The sequence below is a fragment of the Selaginella moellendorffii genome, unplaced genomic scaffold, assembly GCF_000143415.4.
Source record: "Selaginella moellendorffii unplaced genomic scaffold, v1.0 SELMOscaffold_20, whole genome shotgun sequence".
Lineage (NCBI taxonomy): Eukaryota > Viridiplantae > Streptophyta > Lycopodiopsida > Selaginellales > Selaginellaceae > Selaginella > Selaginella moellendorffii.
This window is the reverse complement of record NW_003314281.1, coordinates 1,835,037-1,857,209: the sequence shown is the minus strand read 5'-3', so window position 1 is coordinate 1,857,209 and position 22,173 is coordinate 1,835,037. Positions and strand designations below refer to the sequence as shown.

At 45.5% G+C, this 22,173-nt stretch overlaps 4 protein-coding genes across 6 annotated transcripts; all 4 read right to left on the bottom strand.

The window, feature by feature from the left end:
* Window positions 1–512: 512 nt before the first annotated feature.
* Window positions 513–2,772, bottom strand: LOC9636830 (4-coumarate--CoA ligase 1). Of its 2 annotated transcripts, XM_024677852.1 has the most exons (5): window positions 1,729–2,772; window positions 1,220–1,564; window positions 1,099–1,166; window positions 939–1,044; window positions 513–862 (listed from the first exon to the last, which is right to left on the bottom strand). In XM_024677852.1, the coding sequence occupies exons 1-5, from the start codon at window positions 2,770–2,772 to the stop codon at window positions 752–754; spliced, it is 1,674 nt and encodes a 557-aa protein (XP_024533620.1). In that variant the 3' UTR covers window positions 513–751. The 2 variants fall into 2 exon arrangements, with proteins under 2 accessions (XP_024533620.1, XP_024533619.1); XM_024677851.1 differs by having other exon boundaries at window positions 939–1,166.
* A 1,351-nt stretch (window positions 2,773–4,123) lies between these two features.
* LOC112347243 (4-coumarate--CoA ligase 1-like) lies at window positions 4,124–6,362 on the bottom strand. Of its 2 annotated transcripts, XM_024677841.1 has the most exons (5): window positions 5,304–6,362; window positions 4,824–5,168; window positions 4,703–4,770; window positions 4,543–4,648; window positions 4,124–4,473 (listed from the first exon to the last, which is right to left on the bottom strand). In XM_024677841.1, the coding sequence occupies exons 1-5, from the start codon at window positions 6,345–6,347 to the stop codon at window positions 4,363–4,365; spliced, it is 1,674 nt and encodes a 557-aa protein (XP_024533609.1). In that variant the 5' UTR covers window positions 6,348–6,362; the 3' UTR covers window positions 4,124–4,362. The 2 variants fall into 2 exon arrangements, with proteins under 2 accessions (XP_024533609.1, XP_024533608.1); XM_024677840.1 differs by having other exon boundaries at window positions 4,543–4,770.
* A 1,099-nt stretch (window positions 6,363–7,461) lies between these two features.
* Window positions 7,462–10,019, bottom strand: LOC112347197 (pentatricopeptide repeat-containing protein At4g02750-like). The gene is made up of 4 exons (XM_024677666.1): window positions 9,943–10,019; window positions 9,488–9,581; window positions 9,129–9,349; window positions 7,462–9,028 (listed from the first exon to the last, which is right to left on the bottom strand). Exons 1-4 carry the CDS (start codon window positions 10,017–10,019, stop codon window positions 7,462–7,464), a joined length of 1,959 nt encoding a protein of 652 aa, XP_024533434.1.
* A 5,849-nt stretch (window positions 10,020–15,868) lies between these two features.
* On the bottom strand, window positions 15,869–16,864 carry LOC9636828. The gene is made up of 2 exons (XM_002972775.2): window positions 16,176–16,864; window positions 15,869–16,121 (listed from the first exon to the last, which is right to left on the bottom strand). The coding sequence occupies exons 1-2, from the start codon at window positions 16,816–16,818 to the stop codon at window positions 15,919–15,921; spliced, it is 846 nt and encodes a 281-aa protein (XP_002972821.1). The 5' UTR covers window positions 16,819–16,864; the 3' UTR covers window positions 15,869–15,918.
* Between the last annotated feature and the right edge of the window lie 5,309 nt (window positions 16,865–22,173).

Below are 22,173 nucleotides of genomic sequence, written 5' to 3'. Positions count from 1 at the left end.
GCATATTCCACGCCTGATATATGCCTTTCCAGGGTGGACCATGAGCTTGTGAGAGGTGGGGCTGTGCTCGGGCATACTCTCAAACACTCCCTCGGCTGCGTCAATATGCCCGTTTTGGACGTAGGCTTGTAGCAGTGAGTTCCACGACGATAGATTTGTGCCTGGACAGCAATCAAACAGCGACTTGGAAGACTCGGTGTCTCCACATTGGCGATCATCGCGGTCGAAGGAGACCTTTGCTTCCTCGACCTGGTGCTTGTTTGTGAGCATAGAGATACCAAGTCTCTAGATTCCATGCTTTTCGAGCAGAGCTTTTGCGGAGTCCATATGCCCGTTTTGGGCGAAAGCGGCCAATGCTGCATTGGCAGAGGTGATGTCGTGCTAGAGCAAAGCGTGAATCTCCTGTTCTTGCTAAGAAGGCATGGATCATCGTCGTCCAAGTCACCAGATCTCTCAGCGGCTTTGTCTCCTTGCTCGATCGTGCACGTCGCAGTGCAAGAAACCACGCAACATTGAGTTGCAGCACAACAAGCTGTGTGAGTAGGTTCTTCCTGGGCTCTTGTTTGATTGAAGTGATTGGAGAGTTATACAATATATAGGGTGAGGGACTGACTGCTGGAGAGGGGCCACCTACACTGTGAAGTCAATTGTTTCATCGCCCACCATAGCCTCGTATAATGGAACATATGTCAAAAGCTCGAGCTGGTTCCGCGCAAAGTCAAAAGCTGGCGATCCATGGCTTGATGTTAAACTAGTTTGTCGAGAGCACGCTCTTGAGGACCTTCCGCAGAATCTTTCCAGCGGCGGATTTGGGGATGGAGTCCACGAAGATGACCGAGTGTAACCTTTTGTAGAACACAACCTGTTTCAAGACAAAAAGAAACTTTCAATGAGCTGACCCGGGAAAAGAACGGATGTTGAAAATTGCGGCTCCTCACCTGTTTCGCAATGAATTGCTTGACGTCGTCCTCCGAGACGCGCAAAATGCCGGGGCTTCGCACCACGAACGCGACCGGCAACTCCCCAGCCACTTCGTCGCTCTTGCTGGAACATCCATCCATCATCAGAGAAGATAATCTTCGAGAAAATCGTACATACCCCACGACTGCAGCATCACAGATCCGTGGATGCGAGACCAAGAGCGCTTCGATCTCCGCTGGCGCAACCTGGATGCACGAAGAATGCCAAAGTTTTCATTAGCAAACTTTTCTCTTTCTACCTGGAACCCCTTGAACTTGATGAGCTCCTTGACACGATCCACAATGAAGAGCTCCTCGTCGCAGTCGATGAATCCCACGTCGCCGGTGTGGAGCCATCCCTCCTTGTCGATGGTCGCCATGGTGGCTTCCACATTGCGGAGGTAGCCCTTCATGATCTGGGGACCGCGGAGGCAAATCTCGCCACACACGCCATACGCCAGCGACTCGCCCGTCTCGGTGTCCACGATCTTGGCCTCGGTGTTGCGTACGATCGTGCCGCAAGAGCCCGACTTGATCGCGAATGGCGTCTTGGCGAAGGCCAGGCTCATCGAGATGAGAGGGCCGGCTTCGGTCATCCCGTATCCCTGTCGATGAAAATCACACCATCAGTACAAGCTCGTTCTTGCAAGAATCGAAATATCATGGATCCTCCAAGAATCGATCGGGATCCTCCACGAATCGATCGAAATATCATGGATCTTCCACGAATTGATCGAAATATCTTCGCGATCGATTGATCCCGACTGACCTGAGCGATGATCGCGCCGTGGAGCTTGTCGCCGATGGCTCGCTCCAGCTCCTTGCCCAGCGGCGCGGCCCCGGACATGATGAATCGCAGCGAGGAGAGATCGTAGTCGCCGACGACGGGATTCTTGGCCAGGGCCAGGAGAATCGGTGGCACCAGGCACGCCGCCGTGACCTGGAACCGCTGGATCGCTCCCAGCATGGCGCCGATCTCGTACTTGCGCATGACCACGATCGCGGCGCCGGCGCGGAGGGACGCGAAGAGGACGCAGCTGAGGCAGTAGATGTGGAAGAGGGGAAGAACGCACAGCATGCGATCGTTGCCATGGAGGAAGAGATTAGGGTTCTCCCCATCGACGAGCTGCGCGATACAAGTGATGAGATTCTTGTGCGTCAGCTCCACGCCCTTGGGCAGCGAGGTGGTGCCCGACGAGAATGGCAGCGTCACGACGTCCACATCCGCCGCGATCTCCACCTCCGGGCACTCGGATTCATCGGCCTGGAGCAGCGCGCTTGCGAAGAACATCACATTGGAGCGATCGGCGCTCTTCGCCGCGGCCTTGATGGGATCGAAGCCATCGCTCACCAGCATTACACATATTTCGCGCTCTTGATCATCCTGGTGGAGGAGGCGATCGAGCTTGTCGATCTGCGCAGCCTGCGTCACGATCATCCGGGCACCGGAGCCGCTGGCCTGCTTCTCAATCTCGCTGGCCGTGCACAGTGGATTGGCGGTGGTGACGGTGGCGCCGATTCTCGCCGCGCCAAGGAACGCGAGCACGAATTCGATGCAATTCGGGAGGAGGAGCATGACGACGTCGCCCTTGCGGATGCCGAGGCGCGACAGCCCCGCGCCAACGCGCCGCGCGAGAAGATCCACGTCGCCATAGCTGAGAACTCTGCCCGCCTCGGCATCGATCAGGCAGGGGCGGCTCGAAGCTTTGCCCTGATGGCGCTGGAACAAGTACTCCGTGAGAGGCAAGTGATTCTCAAGCTCGATATCTGGCAGCTTGGATCTAAAGATATACTCTTGGGTGTTGGTGGCCATCCTTCTGTGAGAGAAAACAATGTTGCTTATGAGATTCCAAGAGAAGAACATAACTTTATAGTCTATGTACGGACAGGGTGGCCAAAAGGACAGTTTTGAGCCCCAGCCGCAATGTTTGGTATGGTGCGAAGACTACGTTTTTGGTAATTAAATGGAAATTCAACCATGTTATATCGTGTGAAACATTGTTGATTTGTAACTATTGAATCCTTGTTTTCTATTCTATTGTCTCGTTGTTTTTGTCACTGAGCGATAATTTCCACAAGCAACATCAAAACCAGACAAACACTGATCACGTTGACTGTAAAAACCGTGTTGCGCTAGCAAAACATGAGCAACAGTAGTTCTTCTTCGAAACGTCGCAGCAAGTCTTTTCCCTCGTTGCCGATCGTTATGAACAACGCACGCGGCAAGCAATGCCTCCCAATCCACCATGTCATCCTCAAACGGCATGTTGGCGATCAAATCTTCCGCAAGCTCGAGCTGACCCACCCTCGCCAAAATGTTGAGCACGCACCTGTAATGCTCTTTTCCAGGCCCAAGCCCAAAATCAAAGCTCATCGACACAAACTGCTCAATCGCAAGCCGCAGCACCCCGATATGAACACACGCAATCAGCACGCTCTTGAACACCACCGCATCATGGCATATCCCCTGGATCTTCACGGCGTCCCCAGAATATGCCAGGCTCGTGAGCATGGCGGCCGCGGTTGGCTGCTGTGGCATACTCTTGAACACAGCCATCGATCTCTCCGGATGCCCAGCTTGGGCATATGCTACGCACACGGCAGTCGTGAGAACCACATCACTCGACGGTGAGCTCGCCCACGCATATTCCACGCCTGGTATATGCCCTTCCAGGGTGGACCATGAGCTTGTGAGAGGTGGGGCTGTGCTCGGGCATACTCTCAAACACTCCCTCGGCTGCGTCAATATGCCCGTTTTGGACGTAGGCTTGTAGCAGTAAGTTCCACGACGATAGATTTGTGCCTGGACAGCAATCAAACAGCGACTTGGAAGACTCGGTGTCTCCACATTGGCGATCATCGCGGTCGAAGGAGACCTTTGCTTCCTCGACCTGGTGCTCGTTTGTGAGCATAGAGGTACCAAGTCTCTAGATTCCATGCTTTTCGAGCAGAGCTTTTGCGGAGTCCATATGCCCGTTTTGGGCGAAAGCGGCCAATGCTGCATTGGCAGAGGTGATGTCGTGCTAGAGCAAAGCGTGAATCTCCTGTTCTTGCTAAGAAGGCATGGATCATCGTCGTCCAAGTCACCAGATCTCTCAGCGGCTTTGTCTCGAATAGAGATCTTGCTCGATCGTGCACGTCGCAGTGCAAGAAACCACGCAACATTGAGTTGCAGCACAACAAGCTGTGTGAGTAGGTTCTTCCTGGGCTCTTGTTTGATTGAAGTGATTGGAGAGTTATACAATATATAGGGTGAGGGACTGACTGCTGGAGAGGGGCCACCTACACTGTGAAGTCAATTGTTTCATCGCCCACCATAGCCTCGTATAATGGAACATACGTCAAAGGCTCGAGCTGGTTCCGCGCAAAGTCAAAAGCTGGCGATCCATGGCTTGATGTTAAACTAGTTTGTCGAGAGCACGCTCTTGAGGACCTTCCGCAGAATCTTTCCAGCGGCGGATTTGGGGATGGAGTCCACGAAGATGACCGAGTGTAACCTTTTGTAGAACACGACCTGTTTCGAGACAAGCTTTCAATGAGCTGACCCAGGAAAAGAACGGATGTTGAAATTGCGGCGCCTCACCTGTTTCGCAATGAATTGCTTGACGTCGTCCTCCGAGACGCGCAAAATGCCGGGGCTTCGCACCACGAACGCGACCGGCAACTCCCCAGCCACTTCGTCGCTCTTGCTGGAACATCCATCCATCATCAGAGAAGATAATCTTCGAGAAAATCGTACATACCCCACGACTGCAGCATCACAGATCCGTGGATGCGAGACCAAGAGCGCTTCGATCTCCGCTGGCGCAACCTGGATGCACGAAGAATGCCAAAGTTTTCATTAGCAAACTCTTCTCTTTCTACCTGGAACCCCTTGAACTTGATGAGCTCCTTGACACGATCCACAATGAAGAGCTCCTCGTCGCGGTCGATGAATCCCACGTCGCCGGTGTGGAGCCATCCCTCCTTGTCGATGGTCGCCATGGTGGCTTCCACATTGCGGAGGTAGCCCTTCATGATCTGGGGACCGCGGAGGCAAATCTCGCCACACACGCCATACGCCAGCGACTCGCCCGTCTCGGTGTCCACGATCTTGGCCTCGGTGTTGCGTACGATCGTGCCGCAAGAGCCCGACTTGATCGCGAATGGCGTCTTGGCGAAGGCCAGGCTCATCGAGATGAGAGGGCCGGCTTCGGTCATCCCGTATCCCTGTCGATGAAAACCACACCATCAGTACAAGCTCGTTCTTCTAATATCATGGATCCTCCCGGGATCCTCCACGAATCGATCGAAATATTCATGGATCGATCGAAATATCTTCACGATCGATGGATCCTGACTGACCTGAGCGATGATCGCGCTGGGGAGCTTGTCGCCGATGGCTCGCTCCAGCTCCTTGCCCAGCGGCGCGGCCCCGGACATGATGAATCGCAGCGAGGAGAGATCGTAGTCGCCGACGACGGGATTCTTGGCCAGCGCCAGGAGAATCGGTGGCACCAGGCTCGCCGCCGTGACCTGGAAGCGCTGGATCGCTCCCAGCATGGCGCCGATCTCGTACTTGCGCATGACCACGATCGCGGCGCCGGCGCGGAGGGACGCGAAGAGGACGCAGCTGAGGCAGTAGATGTGGAAGAGGGGAAGAACGCACAGCATGCGATCGTTGCCATGGAGGAAGAGATTAGGGTTCTCGCCATCGACGAGCTGCGCGATACAAGTGATGAGGTTCTTGTGCGTCAGCTCCACGCCCTTGGGCAGCGAGGTGGTGCCCGACGAGAATGGCAGCGTCACGACGTCCACATCCGCCGCGATCTCCACCTCCGGGCACTCGGATTCATCGGCCTGGAGCAGCGCGCTTGCGAAGAACATCACATTGGAGCGATCGGCGCTCTTCGCCGCGGCCTTGATGGGATCGAAGCCATCGCTCACCAGCATTACACATATTTCGCGCTCTCGATCTTCCTGGTGGAGGAGGCGATCGAGCTTGTCGATTTGCGCGGCCTGCGTCACGATCATCCGGGCGCCGGAGCCGCTGGCCTGCTTCTCAATCTCGCTGGCCGTGCACAGTGGATTGGCGGTGGTGACGGTGGCGCCGATTCTCGCCGCGCCAAGGAACGCGAGCACGAATTCGACGCAATTCGGGAGGAGGAGCATGACGACGTCGCCCTTGCGGATGCCGAGGCGCGACAGCCCCGCGCCAACGCGCCGCGCGAGAAGATCCACGTCGCCATAGCTGAGAACTCTGCCCGCCTCGGCATCGATCAGGCAGGGGCGGCTCGAAGCTTTGCCCTGGTGGCGCTGGAACAGGTACTCTGTGAGAGGCAAGTGATTCTGAAGCTCGATATCTGGCAGCTTGGATCTAAAGATATACTCTTGGGTGTTGGTGGCCATCCTCTCTATGCTCAAAAGAACAGTTTTGAGCCCGGGGTATGCACAGCCACAACGTTTTTTGTAATTAAATTAAAATTCAACCATAACAAAAATAAAAGGTACTATAAGGAGCGATTGCGGAACTTTATGGGCCGCCAGATCTGGCCAATCGGCGCCGTCGGATACGGGGTAACCCCACCATTAGCAAAAGATAAAACCTATTATCAGAGTCTGGCCAGCCAGTGTCCCAATTCTGCACCCAAGGTAAAGAAAGTAAAAAACTTACCATCCTAGTGTAAAGGGGATGTATATGAGTACAGCATACGGATACAGCGTTGGAAGAAACGCACTTCTGCCAGGGCATCCAGGAGAGAGCTGGCCAATCCCTTTCCTCTACCCAGCATCCAATCGCGAGCCAAGCTTTGTATACCCAGTGCAAGCACACACATCTGCGGTGCTGTGACCAGTGGGCTTTGAGCTGAGTCGGCAAAGGCCTAGGCACAGAAGAGCCATAGGACCTGCAAATCGATTCGGCACAGCAATCAGCGTCTATCCAGTGCGCAAGCAAGTAAAATCATTTCTCAATGGTCTATCAAGCTATCATGTGTACCACGACATCCTCGTGCTCGAGGGGTGCCAGCTCCCATCTCTGGTGCTGCGCAGTGCTGGTTAAGGGAGGAGCTGAGCTAAAGCAACATTTTATCCCTCCTAGGGCGCGCAAACAGACAAGCGTCGCTCATACCTTCTCCCCTAGCCTGGGCGTGTGGTTGAACCATGTGTAGTAAAAGAGTAATATTTACAATGGGAAGTGTGATATCAAAAGATCTTGGGTGGCAATGGATAGCATAGAGATCTGCATTCTATTTTAATGGTATTCCCCAAGAGAGTTTGGTTGACTAGGGATACGTCCACCGTCGGGCTCCGATGGTTGTCCTTTGGATCCTTCATGCAAAAGTATCCAGCAGCTCTTGAGAAGCTGTCCAGATCTATGAAGTCTGCGATGGAAAGAGAGGCTACTAGCTGGAGAAGGTTCACTACGATTTGCTGGAAATTCTGTTTTCAAAGAAACAAATATATTTCCTTTTATCTGAGCGATGATTTCCAGAAGCAACATCAGAAATGTGTATACAAACAATCACGTTGACTGTAAAGACCGTGTTGAACACAAATTCGCTAGCAAAACATGAGCAACAGTAGTTCTTCTTCCAAACTTCGCAGCAAGTCTTTTCCCTCGTTGCCGATCGTTATGAACAACGCACGCGGCAAGCAATGCCTCCCAATCCACCGCGTCATCCTCAAACGGCATGTTGGCGATCAAATCTTCCGCAAGCTCGAGCTGACCCACCCTCGCCAAAATGTTGAGCACGCACCTGTAATGCTCTTTTCCAGGCCCAAGCCCAAAATCAAAGCTCATCGACACAAACTGCTCAATCGCAAGCCGCAGCACCCCAATATGAACACACGCAATCAGCACGCTCTTGAACACCACCGCATCCAGGCATATCCCCTGGATCTTCACGGCGTGCAGTAGCCACAGCGCTCGGGCGCGATCCCCAGAATATGCCAGGCTCGTGAGCATGGCGGTCCACGCAACCGCGGTTGGCTGCTGTGGCATACTCTGGAACACAGCCATCGATTTCTCCAGATGCCCGGCTTGGGCATATGCTAAGCATACGGCAGTCGTGAGAACCACATCACTCGACGGTGAGCTGGTCCACGCATATTCCACGCCTGGTATATGCCTTTCCAGGGCATATGCCTGGACCATGAGCGTGTGAGAGGCGGGGCTGCGCTCGGGCATACTTTCAAACACTCCCTTCCCTGCGTCAATATGTCCGTTTTGGACGTAGGCTTGTAGCAGTAAGTTCCACGACGATAGATTTGTGCTTGGACAGCGATCAAACAGCGACTTGGAAGACTCGGTGTCTCCACATTGGGCGTGGAGTTTGATCATCGCATTGAAAGTGATCACGTCTCGCTCGGGCATGCGATCGAAGGCGAGCTTTGCTGCGTCGACGTGGTGCTCGTTTGTGAGCATGGTGTTTAGAGATACCAAGTCTCTAGATTCCATGCTTTCGAGCAGAGCTTTTGCGGAGTCCATATGCCCGTTTTGGGCGAAAGCGGCCAATGCTGCATTGGCAGAGGTGATGTCGTGCTCTGGGAGGCCGTGGAGCAAAGCGTGAATCTCCTGTTCTTGCGAGCAGCCATGGATCATCGTCGTCCAAGTCACCAGATCTCTCAGCGGCATTGTCTCGAATAGAGATATTGCTCGATCGTGCATGTCGCAGTGCAAGAAACCTCTTAACATTGAGTTACAGCACAACAAGCTCCTCTTCGGCATCGCATCAAAGAGCTTCTCCGCGAGATCGAGACGCCCTTCATTGGTGTACGCTACGATCATGATGTTACACGACACAGCGTTTTGATAAGGCATTGTATCAAACAAGTCCTTGGCTTCTTGAAAGTTTCCGTGGTTAAGGGTTGCAGATATCATTGCATTCCACGACACCGTGTTGCGATTCGGCATTAAATCAAACAAAGCTCTTGCTTGAGATAAATACCCTGAACGGGCATATACTGTAAGCATGGTGTTCCAAGATACCAAAGGTTTTCTTGGCATTGCATCAAATTCCTGTGGAGCTTCATGAATTCCCCTGAGGAAATCCATAGCACTTGCGGGCTCTTGGGTCGATCTGGTAGAGCTGCGATCGGGAAAGAAACCCAAGATCAATTGGAGTGATCGTTTTGTGCGAGCTCTGTGGCTCTAGCTATGGCTGCCCTGCCCAGGCATTGGATCTTCACCAGCGAATCCTCCCCAGATCGAATTTGATCTCGTGCTTGCGTGGGGGATCATTCCTGGCCAATTGCGAGGAAATCGATCCCGTGGAATGCCGTATGCCCGCACCACCCCCTGCAATGGCTCGCGAGCATGCTCGTTTGCCGAGGTCTTGGACAAGAGCGATATTTATCGTGCACTGGCAGACATGTCCACAGCCGCGGTTGCCACGAACAAATCGCGTTATCTGCGAGAGCGTCAAGCCATCGAAGTGTATCCTAATGGTGGTGCGGAACCGGGTAGCGAACAAGTTTGGCGGTGGCCATGAGCGCCGAAATGGCGTCGAGAGCGACGAGCAGCTTTGCTACATCGTCTTTGGCATTACCTGGGGAACTGCAGCGTCATCCACCAGCCTCTCTGACTGCTGCTCCTGCCGGGTCGGAGGAACCGGTCGATCACTGAGAAGCTCATCCCATTTCCTGACACGTTCCAAGCATTCATTGGTCGTTTCAGAGAACATAAAGCCTGGATTCCACTTTGATCTTGGCCTGGATGTTGCCTTTCAATATTGGCATTGCAGTCCTATACCTTCTTGGCAGCGTATTTTAAAACTTCCAAAATAGAAACTATGTAAAAACATCCTATCTGCTTTCAAGAAATAACAGACGATTTTTCAGATGCGTGATTTTAAGATTTTAATAACACTGAAGCAAAAGCAAACCACAAACCAAAAGGAGCTGCCGGGTAGTGTGGTGTCTCCAATTGCTCGTTGTCCTATGTAAGATGGACGCATCTCATGGTAGCATCTTGGAGAGGAGTTTAACTACGTACCCTCAACACCTGAAGCAGCCTAGGCCTAAAGAGAGTGAAGTTGCGATATTCACTTCAGGCATAACTTTCAAAAGTGGAGCAGTCATAGTTAACGAACTACAACTCGAGCATCCACACAAAACTTATCGATCCAGGAACCAGTTTGGTTGAGCCACGTTCTTGAGCACTCTGAGAATGATGGGCAGAAGAAAGGCGCCTCCTTCGGGCTTTTAGTCCTACTCTAAGATCGAGCAAGATAGTATGCCACTGTTCCACAAGAGTGACAGACATAGTTACTGCCCTATGGCAAAGAGAAACCTGCATTTAGCAACCTTGTCATCGAGCTGCAAAGAAAGAAAGAAATAACTTGTCGCTTATATGGAACACCGCGCTTCCTGAGGATGGAAAGTTTGCAAAGGTCTGCAAGCGTCTCGCATCAGCTTTGTCCGTTATTTGCACGTCCAAGTCCATCCAATTCCCCTGAGTACATGCTAACTTCCCAATACTTCGTGTCAGTCTAAAACTCTAACAGCTGTTGTAGCAGGCCTGTTGAAGAGGAAGCATGGATTCCGCTGGGTGTGATCACAGAAAGCGTTGATCTTGGCTGGCAGCCTTTCAATGTTGGCGTTGCAGGTTTACAGACACGCCAAGCAGCTCCTTGCAAGTTAAATAAAATGCAGTCTCATTTTCTTGGTGGAGGTACTCGATAGATCAGTCTTAGTGGTACATAAAGTTGAAAAGGTCTCCTAGTAAATTCTGTTTCATGTTTCATCTAATAGATGAAACATGAAACAGAATTTACTAGGAGACCTTTTCGGCACATCTGGTCCCACATCTGGTCACACGACAAGACACATGGTATACAGCTGCAAGGTATATGTTTACTTGCACGCAATACATGTGGTGCCCCCAGACGGACAAAATGTGCCTCTCTTTTGAATTGGCTCATTTGGTTATGACTGATTGTTGCACTAGCATCTAGAGTGGATAACAGTCCTCAGCTTTGGAGGGTAATGTATATCAACTAGAGGAAGATGAAGGTGAAAATGAAGAGGATGTGGAAGAGGAGTTTGACAAAAGAAGAGGAGTTGCCTAGATAACACTATGAGCCATCATTATCACTTGAGATATATGTCAGAGCTATTGTATGTAATATGCTTTGAGAGTATATGAGGCACTAATTCTTTGACATATCTTTTTAGATCGACTGATGGTTGTAGAGGATAGTTTATTAATTGTGGAAGAAAATCAAACAATCTCACCATCACCTTTTGATCCAGAGACTAGCCAAGACCTGCTGCCTTTAATAGAGTTGTTGGACAATTAAACTCTTTCTAAATAAGCCCTTGAAATTTAGCTTTATAGTATTTACTCAACAAGTACTTATTTTTTCCTATTTATATTTCTAGTCTCTTTGGCAACCAAATTTGTTAGATGGATGCTGTCAATGCATACAATGAAGCGACCCGCTTGGCAAATGAAAACAACATGTGTCTTGAATTTTCATATGATGCCTCACTAGCAAGATTTGAAAGCTGTTCTAGCTAAAGTTTCAATTGCTGAGATAGGGTATAAAGAAGCATTTTGCAATGGGAGCATACATAAACTTTTTTAAAGGAGTTTGCAAAATGTGTTTACCTCAATCTTACAAGAAGTGATGTCTTGGTTTAATAAGAGAAGGTAGGCCATGTTTAAACATTTTGATTTGTAATTCATAAAATTTTTACTTTATTGTAGGACTTTACATTCACAATAAGGATCTTGTGGACAATTTGAGAGCACTTTTTGAATAGGTAGAGACTTTGTATTGCCAGTAATCTAGAACATGCATCAATAAAGTAATACTTTGTCCATATTGTGAAGCCTGAATATGGTTGACAGATTCTCGAGTGATGGTAAGTTTGTTTACACAATTTACATCAATCCTACAAATATCTAATAAAATGGCTTTGTATGGCAAATAGCTCCGAACAATGAATTCATTTGTTTTCAAGCTTTATTCAACCTAGAGCTCTGAACACCAAATTTCAAAGTGGTCTATGGTAGTGTAATTGGAGGAGCTTTGATTTGGGAGACAACTACAATTGATGGAAATGTGGAAATGTGGAAATGCAATCAGGCAGGCCATCTTTTAGATTCCCCAAAATATCATTCTTAATAATAGCTAAAAGTCAATCCCCATAAAAGCTAACACAACTGAGAAACCTATGTTAAAGAGAGAAGGATATGGTAATATTGTATACGCTTTTAGATTGCATCTTCACTAAAGTTGTTTTTTCTTTCCTTAGGCCATGTACATTGGGTGGCTTCTATTTTCAGCATTTGAAGGGTTATACAATTGCCACCTTTACAATTATTGTTGGAGAGGTTTTTAGTATGGATGATCACAGGATCAATTGAGGAGAAGTTTATAAGCAAGACTTGAAGTTTTACACACCAGAGGTGTGGAATGCGTTGAATATACTATGTAAGACAACAGCTTGCACAAACCCAAATGATCGATGCAAGGTTATAGATTACATGTTAGAAAATAACAATGCCATTGCACACTTGAACACATTTATATCTGCAAGACTGGTGAATATCAACACTGACTATGAAGAGGTCATCAAGCATTATGTGGCAGCGGTGGTCTGAAAAGTTTTGTTCAATGACCCAAGCGCAATGGGGGATTGACTACAACCTAGATTCCATCACTTCATGGTCATGGAGGCTAGGCAATGGCTGCATATGAGTGGCATTTTAATTGGAGCACTTGCTTGCATTGGGACAAATGCACTGTTTCAAGTATTTCAAGTGTGAATAGTGATCAACACGAGAGAACTCCTTAGCTGCTTGGTTTTTGGATTAGGTTTTAGTGGCAACCAAAAGCAGTGGATTGAGGAGGTAATTGGATTAAGTATAATGTTTGTTTTGGCTTATTCATTAGCTCTAACTATGTGCAATGGCAAAGATGAGTCCCAAATGGTTGTCACTACTCCACAACTTTGTCATGGACTCACCAGAATTGTCTAGAGTCACCAATCTATATTAATTATGACATCTCCAATATAAATTTAACCCACTACACAACTTTATCAACATGCGCTTACTCCATTACCTTCCCACAAAGCTACCCAATGAAGAAGTGGCTTAAAAAGAAGCTTGAAATTGCTATTCAAAACCCTTTGTGCTATGGGAATGTTTGACATATTTTAGAACCTTTGAGAGCCTATGATTTTGTCCATATTAAACACTTTTCAACTATATATCTTCCACTTTTAGAAATAAACTAGATGAAGGTTGTTGAATATTTGTAATATTGGACAAACACCCATTACAAGCTTTTGTCACCATGCTCCCTAGCCTTGGAACTGATAGTTGTGTTTGCCAAAGATGAGATTAAAGAATGCATTATTAGAAAGCACACTAAGTTGTGGGTATGATCTTGATTAAAAATATCATCTCTAAAGTCTTCCAATACCCTTCTTCAGCTGTGATGTACCCATCATTGTCACTCACATCACTTGCTATGTTTCTATTGCTATACGAGGGATTAGGACTATGAGAGATGGCTCTAATAACAACTTATCTTGGCATACTATCCCATCTTGATCTACAATCACTATAACTCGTTGATGGTGTGTGGCATGTGGACAAAAATGAGTGGTTGCCTTCTGGAGGTTCCAAAACTTGTGGGCTTGAACCCTACCCAAACAAAATTTGGGCCTCGTAAGTGTCAAACTGACCTTTTGTTCTTGAGTTTGATCCTCAAGTTCCAGCATGTCAGAAGATTGTGGGCCTGTCATTGACGTTGAGCATGGACTCATTGGGGTCAATTTCGTCAATGATCTCATTTTTAACCTCAATGATTCAGAATGGCACTTGCTTGTTGCATGTGTTTATGAGGAGAAGGCAATGCTGCCTTGATGAGATGTATGCTCCAAGAGAAGGCAGCACTATTGTTTAACATGAGCCACCCAATCCCTATTGTTTGTTTGGTTGGTGTCTCCGGTACATCAGAATGTATGGGAGCTCACCCCAGGCCTTGGTCGTTTCACAGTTCTTGCTAAGTTAATAAACCTCATTAGTGAAAATAATAAATCTCCATACTCAAAGGTTGGATTAACTCAAGAACATGCTTGTTGGAAAGCCCTCACTGAGGGTATTGCAGGGAGAGACTTATGCCTAAAACATGAGGCATAACACCTCCTAGAAATTTCAAGCACTCTTTAACTCTCTTTTCAAGTCCTTTTCATCTTTCCCTTGCACTATTTGTTTACTATCTGTCTCTTGCCAGTATCTAGCCTTGGATGGGATTTACTACCCAATTGAGGCTGCATTCCCAAACAACCCGACTCCACGACAACACCTCATCATGCAATAGGATCTGGACTGAACTGTGCTCTCACTGTCTCCAGCGTTGCATTCCAAGGAACCTAGGCCCAGTCTACCGCAGAGGATGCTTCAGACTACAACTCAAGGTGCATGTGCACCTCACTTTCCAATCTAGACATTTTCCAGTTTGCTCGCCATTACTATGGAAATCCTTGTTGGTTTCTTTTCCTCTGCTTAGTGATATGCTTCAACTTAGTAGGTAGCCTTGCTTGACCTGAGGTCTTACTCATGATTTCCACCAAAGTGTCAATACACACAAGGGAGTTCAGCCAACCAGGTGAAAGTCACCATGGACAGCCAAGTGCACACCCTACATTGGGCACGAGAGGCTGAATATAAGGCCATTCAGGCAGGCATGCCCTTGGGACTAGCCACAAGTCGCATTCAAACTGATGATTCACAGAATTTTGCAATTCACAGCGCCATAAGAAACATCAGCTCAAGAATACTTTGAACCTTGTTCTCAAAAAAAGAAAGGTGTGTGTTTGCTCGATTGTTATACAGCTTGCTTGATTTGTGCAGGAAGTTGCAGAAAAAATGAAAAACAAAGTCGATGAAGATTCAATTTTGTTCAAGTACTGAAGGCAACACTAGGGGAACAACACTTGGACGAAATGTGAGTGACCATATGTGAGGCAATGCTGGGGAGACAACACTACAAAGGTATTGTATGGAGGTAACATATAGAAACACTTGAAGGTAATATAGAAAGAAACATTAGAAACACTTTGAGTAAATGTATGGTGGCAACAATGGAGGCAATAACAAAGGTAAGACTTAGAGGCAATGAAGGTAATGCTTGGAGAAAATGCATGGAGGTATTAATAGTGGCAACAAGAGAAGTGACACATGGAAGTAATATATAGAGGCTGTTGTGCTTGAGAGTTTCACCTTGTATTTTTTAGACTTTAGAATAAATATATACACATTAAAAACATTTTAGCAACTATCATGTAAACATCTCATCTACTTATACCACATAATGAACTTTAAAAACATCATGATTTTGTAAGTAACATTGTCCAAGACACAAGCACAATACATTAATAACCATGCAAAATGAATGTTTAAGGGATGAGATTTGATGTAGAAATCTAGAAATTCACACTGAGGTTGTATTTTAAAGTTATTTTTATAGACAATTCTTTTGTTGTTTAGAAGAAGATCTTCATTGTCCCTACTTGTTGTATGTGTCTACAATTTAATTAAAATAACTTCCCACTTTTGTATGTGTTAAAATTTTCAATGCATACTTTCTAATGTGGTTTGCAATCTTGATTTAATATGCAATGTAAGGATTTCCTTCAATTAGACTTGTATTTCATCTCTTGTGGTTAGAGTTTTACTATGAAGAAGGGGACTGCCTATTCCAAGAAGAATTGAGTCATGATAACCATCTGACTCCAAGTACAACTACCAGGAAATCAGTTTTCTGGCGATTCTGGTTAGCCAGCCCAGGATCCGCTGCGCAGTCGCAGCAGTGAGTGCATCCTGAACTGGCACGCAAGAAGAAGATAACCTTCTTATACTCGGGGATCCCCCCAGATCGCCCTGAGCAAGCAACTCTAGAGTCTCTTTCTGTTTTTGTAAGTTCTCGTTGTTTAATCACAAACTTAATTTTTTTCTAGTCTACACAAAGCGCTTGAACGCCTCCAAGCACTGTGCAACATGAAAGCAGTGGCTCTTGAAAAGCATGGTATCAGAAACGGTTGCAGGTAGCATGGGAAGCGCGTACTTTCGCACAGCAGTGTCGAAGCTCGGTTCCTCTCCCTGCCTCACGGCCTCAGCCAACGCTTTGGTCACGGGGATCAAGTAGAAGGTCGGACAGGTCCCTGAAATCGAAACTGTTATCCCTCAAAAAACAGATAAAGCGCTCGAATACGTACCTAACATAACTATACCAGGAACTATCTGTTGATCAGGATATTCGCCCATCGACAGCCTTTCGTAAAGCCTCGAATTCTCCTGATAAGCGGCAATTGCCTCGGCAATCAGCTGGGCTTCTGGATGGTGACCTTTCAAGTTTTCATAACTTTTGTCCTCCTGAACCAGCATTTTCACTGCAGTGTCCAGCCGCTCCACAACGACGTCAGGAAGTGCTTGCGTTTTGCCCCTCGACATGAAAAGATCGAGAATGGTTCTGCTACGTACTGCTGTGTCATCGTTCTCGTACTGAAAAAGCTCCAGAAGCGTCAGGGACATGTCATCCACTGCCGATTCTTCATGCCGGTGTGTTCTGGTCACTGCGAAGACACGTTTAACCAGGGTTTTCACATACCGAGATCTGATGGACGAAAGTTTCAGCTTTCCGAAGGTGTACTCTTGCAGATCCAAACTCACGAGCTCCGCGACATCAGGATTGCTGAATTCAACCGGCATGTCTACCCCGAAGAAATCTCTGAAGGAACTCTCCTTTGTGACCGTAATGTTGAAAGACCGCAGGACCCCATCATCCCAATCGGAACCAGATTGTAGTGCAATCGGCCTCACTAGCCCTGACCTATTACCTGGAGGGTTCTCGTCGCACATGGCGCCTAGCCTGGATGCCTAGATCGCCTGTTTATGGACGGCAAGGATTCCGGGCCACGATTTAGGGTATAGAATCTATTTTTAGCATTATGTTTATTTTTTCAGGACAAAGTCATTCATAATTTCACAGTGCAATAGATCATATGGTTGATCATAGCATCAAATTCTGAATTTTGTTTAATATATATGTAAACATATTTGTATACATGTATATGTAATATACATATTCTCATTCAATTGATACTGGGTTTCAATCATGGTATTGGTTTGCTCATCTGTTCATGCAAGAGCGAGATTCCTTGGAATATTCCACTGTCGGAATATTCTAGGGCATGAGGATATTGGCTAGGGTTTTAAGGGAAAACACATCTCCCCACTCCTCAACATCTGTGGGGAGGATTGATTCCTAGCCAGTCCTCCCCAGATTTTTCTTAGTTTTTCTTGGTTTTAGCTTGGGAAATTCTTAGGGGATCTGTGCTCGGGTGATGGAGTGGGATGAGTTTACCCAGCCATGCAATTCCTGGTGCTGTCTGTGAAATCCTGGGATTTTTAGAGTTTTCTTTCTCTTAGACAGAAAAGAGGTTTTCTTCTCTTAGTGGCTAGTTTAGTTTGAGAAATGGTGATTGTGGGCTTGTAGATCTTGTTAAGATACCCATTCTAGCATCAATAATTTTTCAATTTGGAGCAAGAACTTGCATATACAGCCTTCAGCTCACACAGTAGCAACTTTAGAAGCATGGCACGAGTTGGATTCATCACTATTTTAATCTTCCTTGAGCTTATCCAGTAGATCTATTCAGGGTTTTTCTCTAGAGGGTTTGCATGTGTGATTCGGTGAAGTCTAGAGCACTTTTGAGTGATTCTTCTCTTGCGCTTTTTTATTTTGAGTGTGGGGCTTTTTGGAGCTTTTTGCCATTTTCTGGGATGAAAATTTTAATCCTTTTCTACATGGGGCTATAGATGGCATAATAAAGAGTTTTCTATCAAGCTCTAGAATGAGATTTTTGAGGCTCTACACACAAGTAAGCACTTGCCATTGTCGATAGAATTGAGCATTTTGCTTTGTGTTTTTTGTGAGGGCTGTTTCTAGAGAAAATTTCTTCATGGTCCTCGGCTTCATTTGCATCCACTCCTATCAATTTCCATGTGCTGTGTTTCGAGTTTGAGCTTGATTTCTGTGGAGGTGTTTTTGAGAGGAAGAGTCTCATTCTTCAAAAAGAAAGGCGGAGCTTAGAGCTCAATGCACAAAGAACCAAGCACAAGAACACACTTATTGTATTCATTGACTAATAGACGTTGCACATGTGACCGTCACAATCAAATTGTGACAACTACATCAGCAATTTGAAATGATGTTGCCTTAGTACATGTCATTGTCACCATCATGTTTTTGACAATGGCCTTGCGACGGTGAACTCAACTTGAATGTTTTTCAAAACCAGCCCAGCTAGTTGACCACTGTCAAACCTGCAATAATAGGTTAAAATGTTGATATGTTCTCCACTATTTCTGATGTGTCAATTCTTGGTTTTAGGGTTGTGTGGAATGGGAGAGCAGTAGCTGAACAACTTAGAGATCATGTTCTCCACTCAATATTAGCCAAAATTTCTATATGATGGTTCTCAATTTAGCAAGGGGAATTTTACTACTCCCACTCCATCGAAGCCTCTGAAACCAGTTGGAAATCGGGGGCATTGGTATTTGAATGAATTGTTAGTTTTGAATGAAGCAAAGAAGCACAATTTCTTTTTACAGCAGCGAGGCAACATTCAAGAGAGGCAAAAGACTCCAATTGTTCATTGTTAGTAAGTCTCCAAGTAAGTTATGGATTTTTCAAACCTTCCAATCATTCACTAAGTTTGTAGCTACTGTTTGACACATCATGTCAACCATTTGCCTAGGCAATGCTAATCTTGGTAGGAGTATATTTACAAAGATTTCAACAAAATCAAGTTATATTGATGAAAAGGTAAATGTTTTATCTTATGTATTTTCCCAGGCAGAACAAAAGAAGAAAGCTTAGGTGAAATGAAGTTATGTTTAAACTTAGGCATCCAAAGAAGAAAGACTTGACCTAGACAATATTCATTATAGACAAGCATGAAACAATTAGAAACTGTAGTATATATAAGTAGCATATGTTAAAAAATAAGCCCCACTCATTATTGTATGTATTTATATTGAATTAATTATTTTTTCTCCCATTTATGATTGTTTCTGCAAAGTAGAGTTGAGAAAGTGAATATGCTTATCCTTACTTACACTTTTGGGGTTCGAGGCTGAATTCTCTTTTATTCTTTTTTCATTCTTCTTCTCTACATTCTTGTATCTGTTTGTTTGTCACTATTTTGCAAGTAGGGGCAAGAATATGATTATAGCCAGAAAAAGCATTACTCATATATAAATATCATGTTCCTATTGGTAGAAGCAATTACTGGAACATGACAATAGAACAACGTTATGAAGCTGATTTACCACCAGAGTTATATGATCAAATCTATACAACGATGGACAAGTGGCTTCAGGATCATCAAATTGTAAATTCACAAGGACAAACTTAGGAATCAATGTCTTCACCACCTACATCTTAGTGATCACCATTACCAACACTAGGAGCTTCACCACAACAATCACCATCACTTCTATGTGGACAATCAAAGCCTAAAGATATGTTTTGTAATTTTTGTTCATAATCATTTCTGGCAATGATAGAAAACAACAATGATCCTGAAAAGCTTAGTTCAGGCCAGCTGAGGAAGAAGTCCTGCACACAACTTGTAGAACAACTTGCAAGAATGTTGTGCGACAACAATGTGAGCCTCATTGATACAATGGAAGAAAGCCAAAAGGAATTTTGTCATCATAATCTGAAGAAAGAAGAATTCATGGAGTATACTTTGGCTATGGATAGTCAGATGGCAAAGAGTGTAGATCAAGTAGCTCAATCCTTGTTTACGATTTATGATTCTTTGGTAAGTCCATTCATTTTCTTATTCATGAACTTCACTTTTGTAGTTTATAATGTCGCTGATTATTATCTCCAGAGCAATGAGAGAGATGATGAATTGATGAAGATGTGATGATTTATTAGAAAATATATCAGTCATGCCAGACCTACCCACTATCCCTACTATACATTTAGATACATTTAAAACCCCCCACAGCCTCCCCCCCCCAAACCCTTAACCCCCAACCCCGCACCCTTCCGTGAGGAACACACGCTTTGGGCTTTCACCCCAAGCCTCCCTTAGTATCAGGAGTTAGTATTTGGGACAAACTCGAAACTTACTAAATATGGAATGTCCCTAGATTGCAAATTTGGACACGGGACGAACACCATTATGTTCAGGTCAATCTCTATTTTCCATAGATATGCCGGACACTTTCCATAAATAGCATTTGAAACTAAAATGAGACTAACACAAAAGGCATGATAGCGAGGGTGTTTGGTAGACATGGTAAGTTATTATTCAACGATATTGAGGGACTAGTCTTAATATGCGAGGATTTTTGCCAAGCCAATGCAAGACAAAGCAAAAGAGAACTAAGAGTCAGACCGAGTATGCTCAGCTAAAAACACATAGGAGTTCCCACCTTATATCCATCTGGCTAAGTACAAATGCTAAGCCCAGTTTATTAACACTTGAACAAGAGGACTGATAAAGGGTCCAGCAATACTGACCTCCTGCCGTCGTGGCAATAAGGAAAGAGTGTCCGTAAGGACTGGCCGACATGTAACTTTTGATACCCGAAGTCACAATCGCAACACACTCCCCCCCTAGGGATCAACGTCCTTGTCGATGCATACTCGAGTCTAAAATACCGCCAAGGAAACAACTCTAGAAAAAGTTCGTGGTATTCACACTATGTGAGAAATGCACCAACTTAAATGAGTTAGGAGGCAACCTCTTTGTCTAATGCAGATGCGCTACTAGCTCAAACACGTTCCGGCCATCGCTGATAAGGAAATGACCAACGAAGTCAGCCACCTTTGCTACTTTGGATGTCACCCAGCTTACAAAAGTGTGATACGCCCCTACTCGCAGGGACATAGAGAGAGAAGCCAGAGGCCCCAACCCTCATGAGTAAAGAAACTAAACCTGTCGGTAAGGTTTGGATAAACTACTGTAAACAGGTAGTTAGAGTTGTTTACACGGTCACGCCCTTTTTCAAACAGAATAAAGAACATCAACAGAGAGGCGGGTTATGTGACCTATCGACAGTAGCTACCTTATAACTAGAGATTTCACCATGCACATGAAGTGCTAAAGCCAGTCTACCTATACTAGCCTAAACTCAAAGATCAATAAATGGACAATATCAAAGTCATAGACAATGATATATTAGAGATTTAATTATCAATGAATATATTTTAGATTAGAACACAAAAGTATTTCAAGTAAGTTATCATCCGATAAACCAGTATTAGAGTCTAGGAACTACCAAGATCACTATCGTTGGAAAATATAAGATTCCCCATCCAACAAAATTCAATAGCAAAGATATCATCAAGAAAACTCAATGATAAAACTTAACTAGCAAAGATTGTAGATAACATGTTAAACAACTTATAAAAGACAACTCAAAGAACACAAAGTATCACCAATTGGCAAGAAAAATGCTCATGAATGTATGACCTGAAAGAAAGAACATCCAATCTATTAGAACTAATTATAGCAACAATCAACAAAGTAGAATGAATGTGGTAAGACTAACAAACACTCATTCATGCCAACTATCACACTAGTCAATTTGAATAAATCCTGATCAATAATACTAAGGAACCAAAGTTGCTTAAGCAAGCATCACCAACATCCTATTGATGTGTCAAACCCAAGAGTCCAATCCAAAGCAAACCATAAAGAACATGTGGTTTTGCGAAAAGTCAAAAGCCATTAAAGAGAACAACTAACTATCATAAAAGATCATTAATTATCCCATCAATGAAGAGATGCCTAATTATTGTTTGAAGAACAAATCCACCATCCCAAAGAATGACAAATCATTTTATATCAACAATAATCAAGCAAAACTTTTTTGACAAGGATAATCAACTATCCTAAATGATAGTCAATCATCGCCAATGATTGCTAGATGCAAAAGCTAACTTCAACATCGAAGCTAATGAGCTAAAATGCCTTTCCTAACAACTTCTAGCAAATGGTATATTGAACATGAAACTCAAAGAACCAAACGTTCAAAGTCTATAGCCAAGTCTGGTTTAATAATGATCACGAGTCTTGCATGAACTAACTTCAATGCCAAAGAAAAAATCATGGCATAACCCACAATATCCTCCTTAACATATCCATAAGTTATACTTCATAATGAAGAGCATGTCTACATCAATCTAAA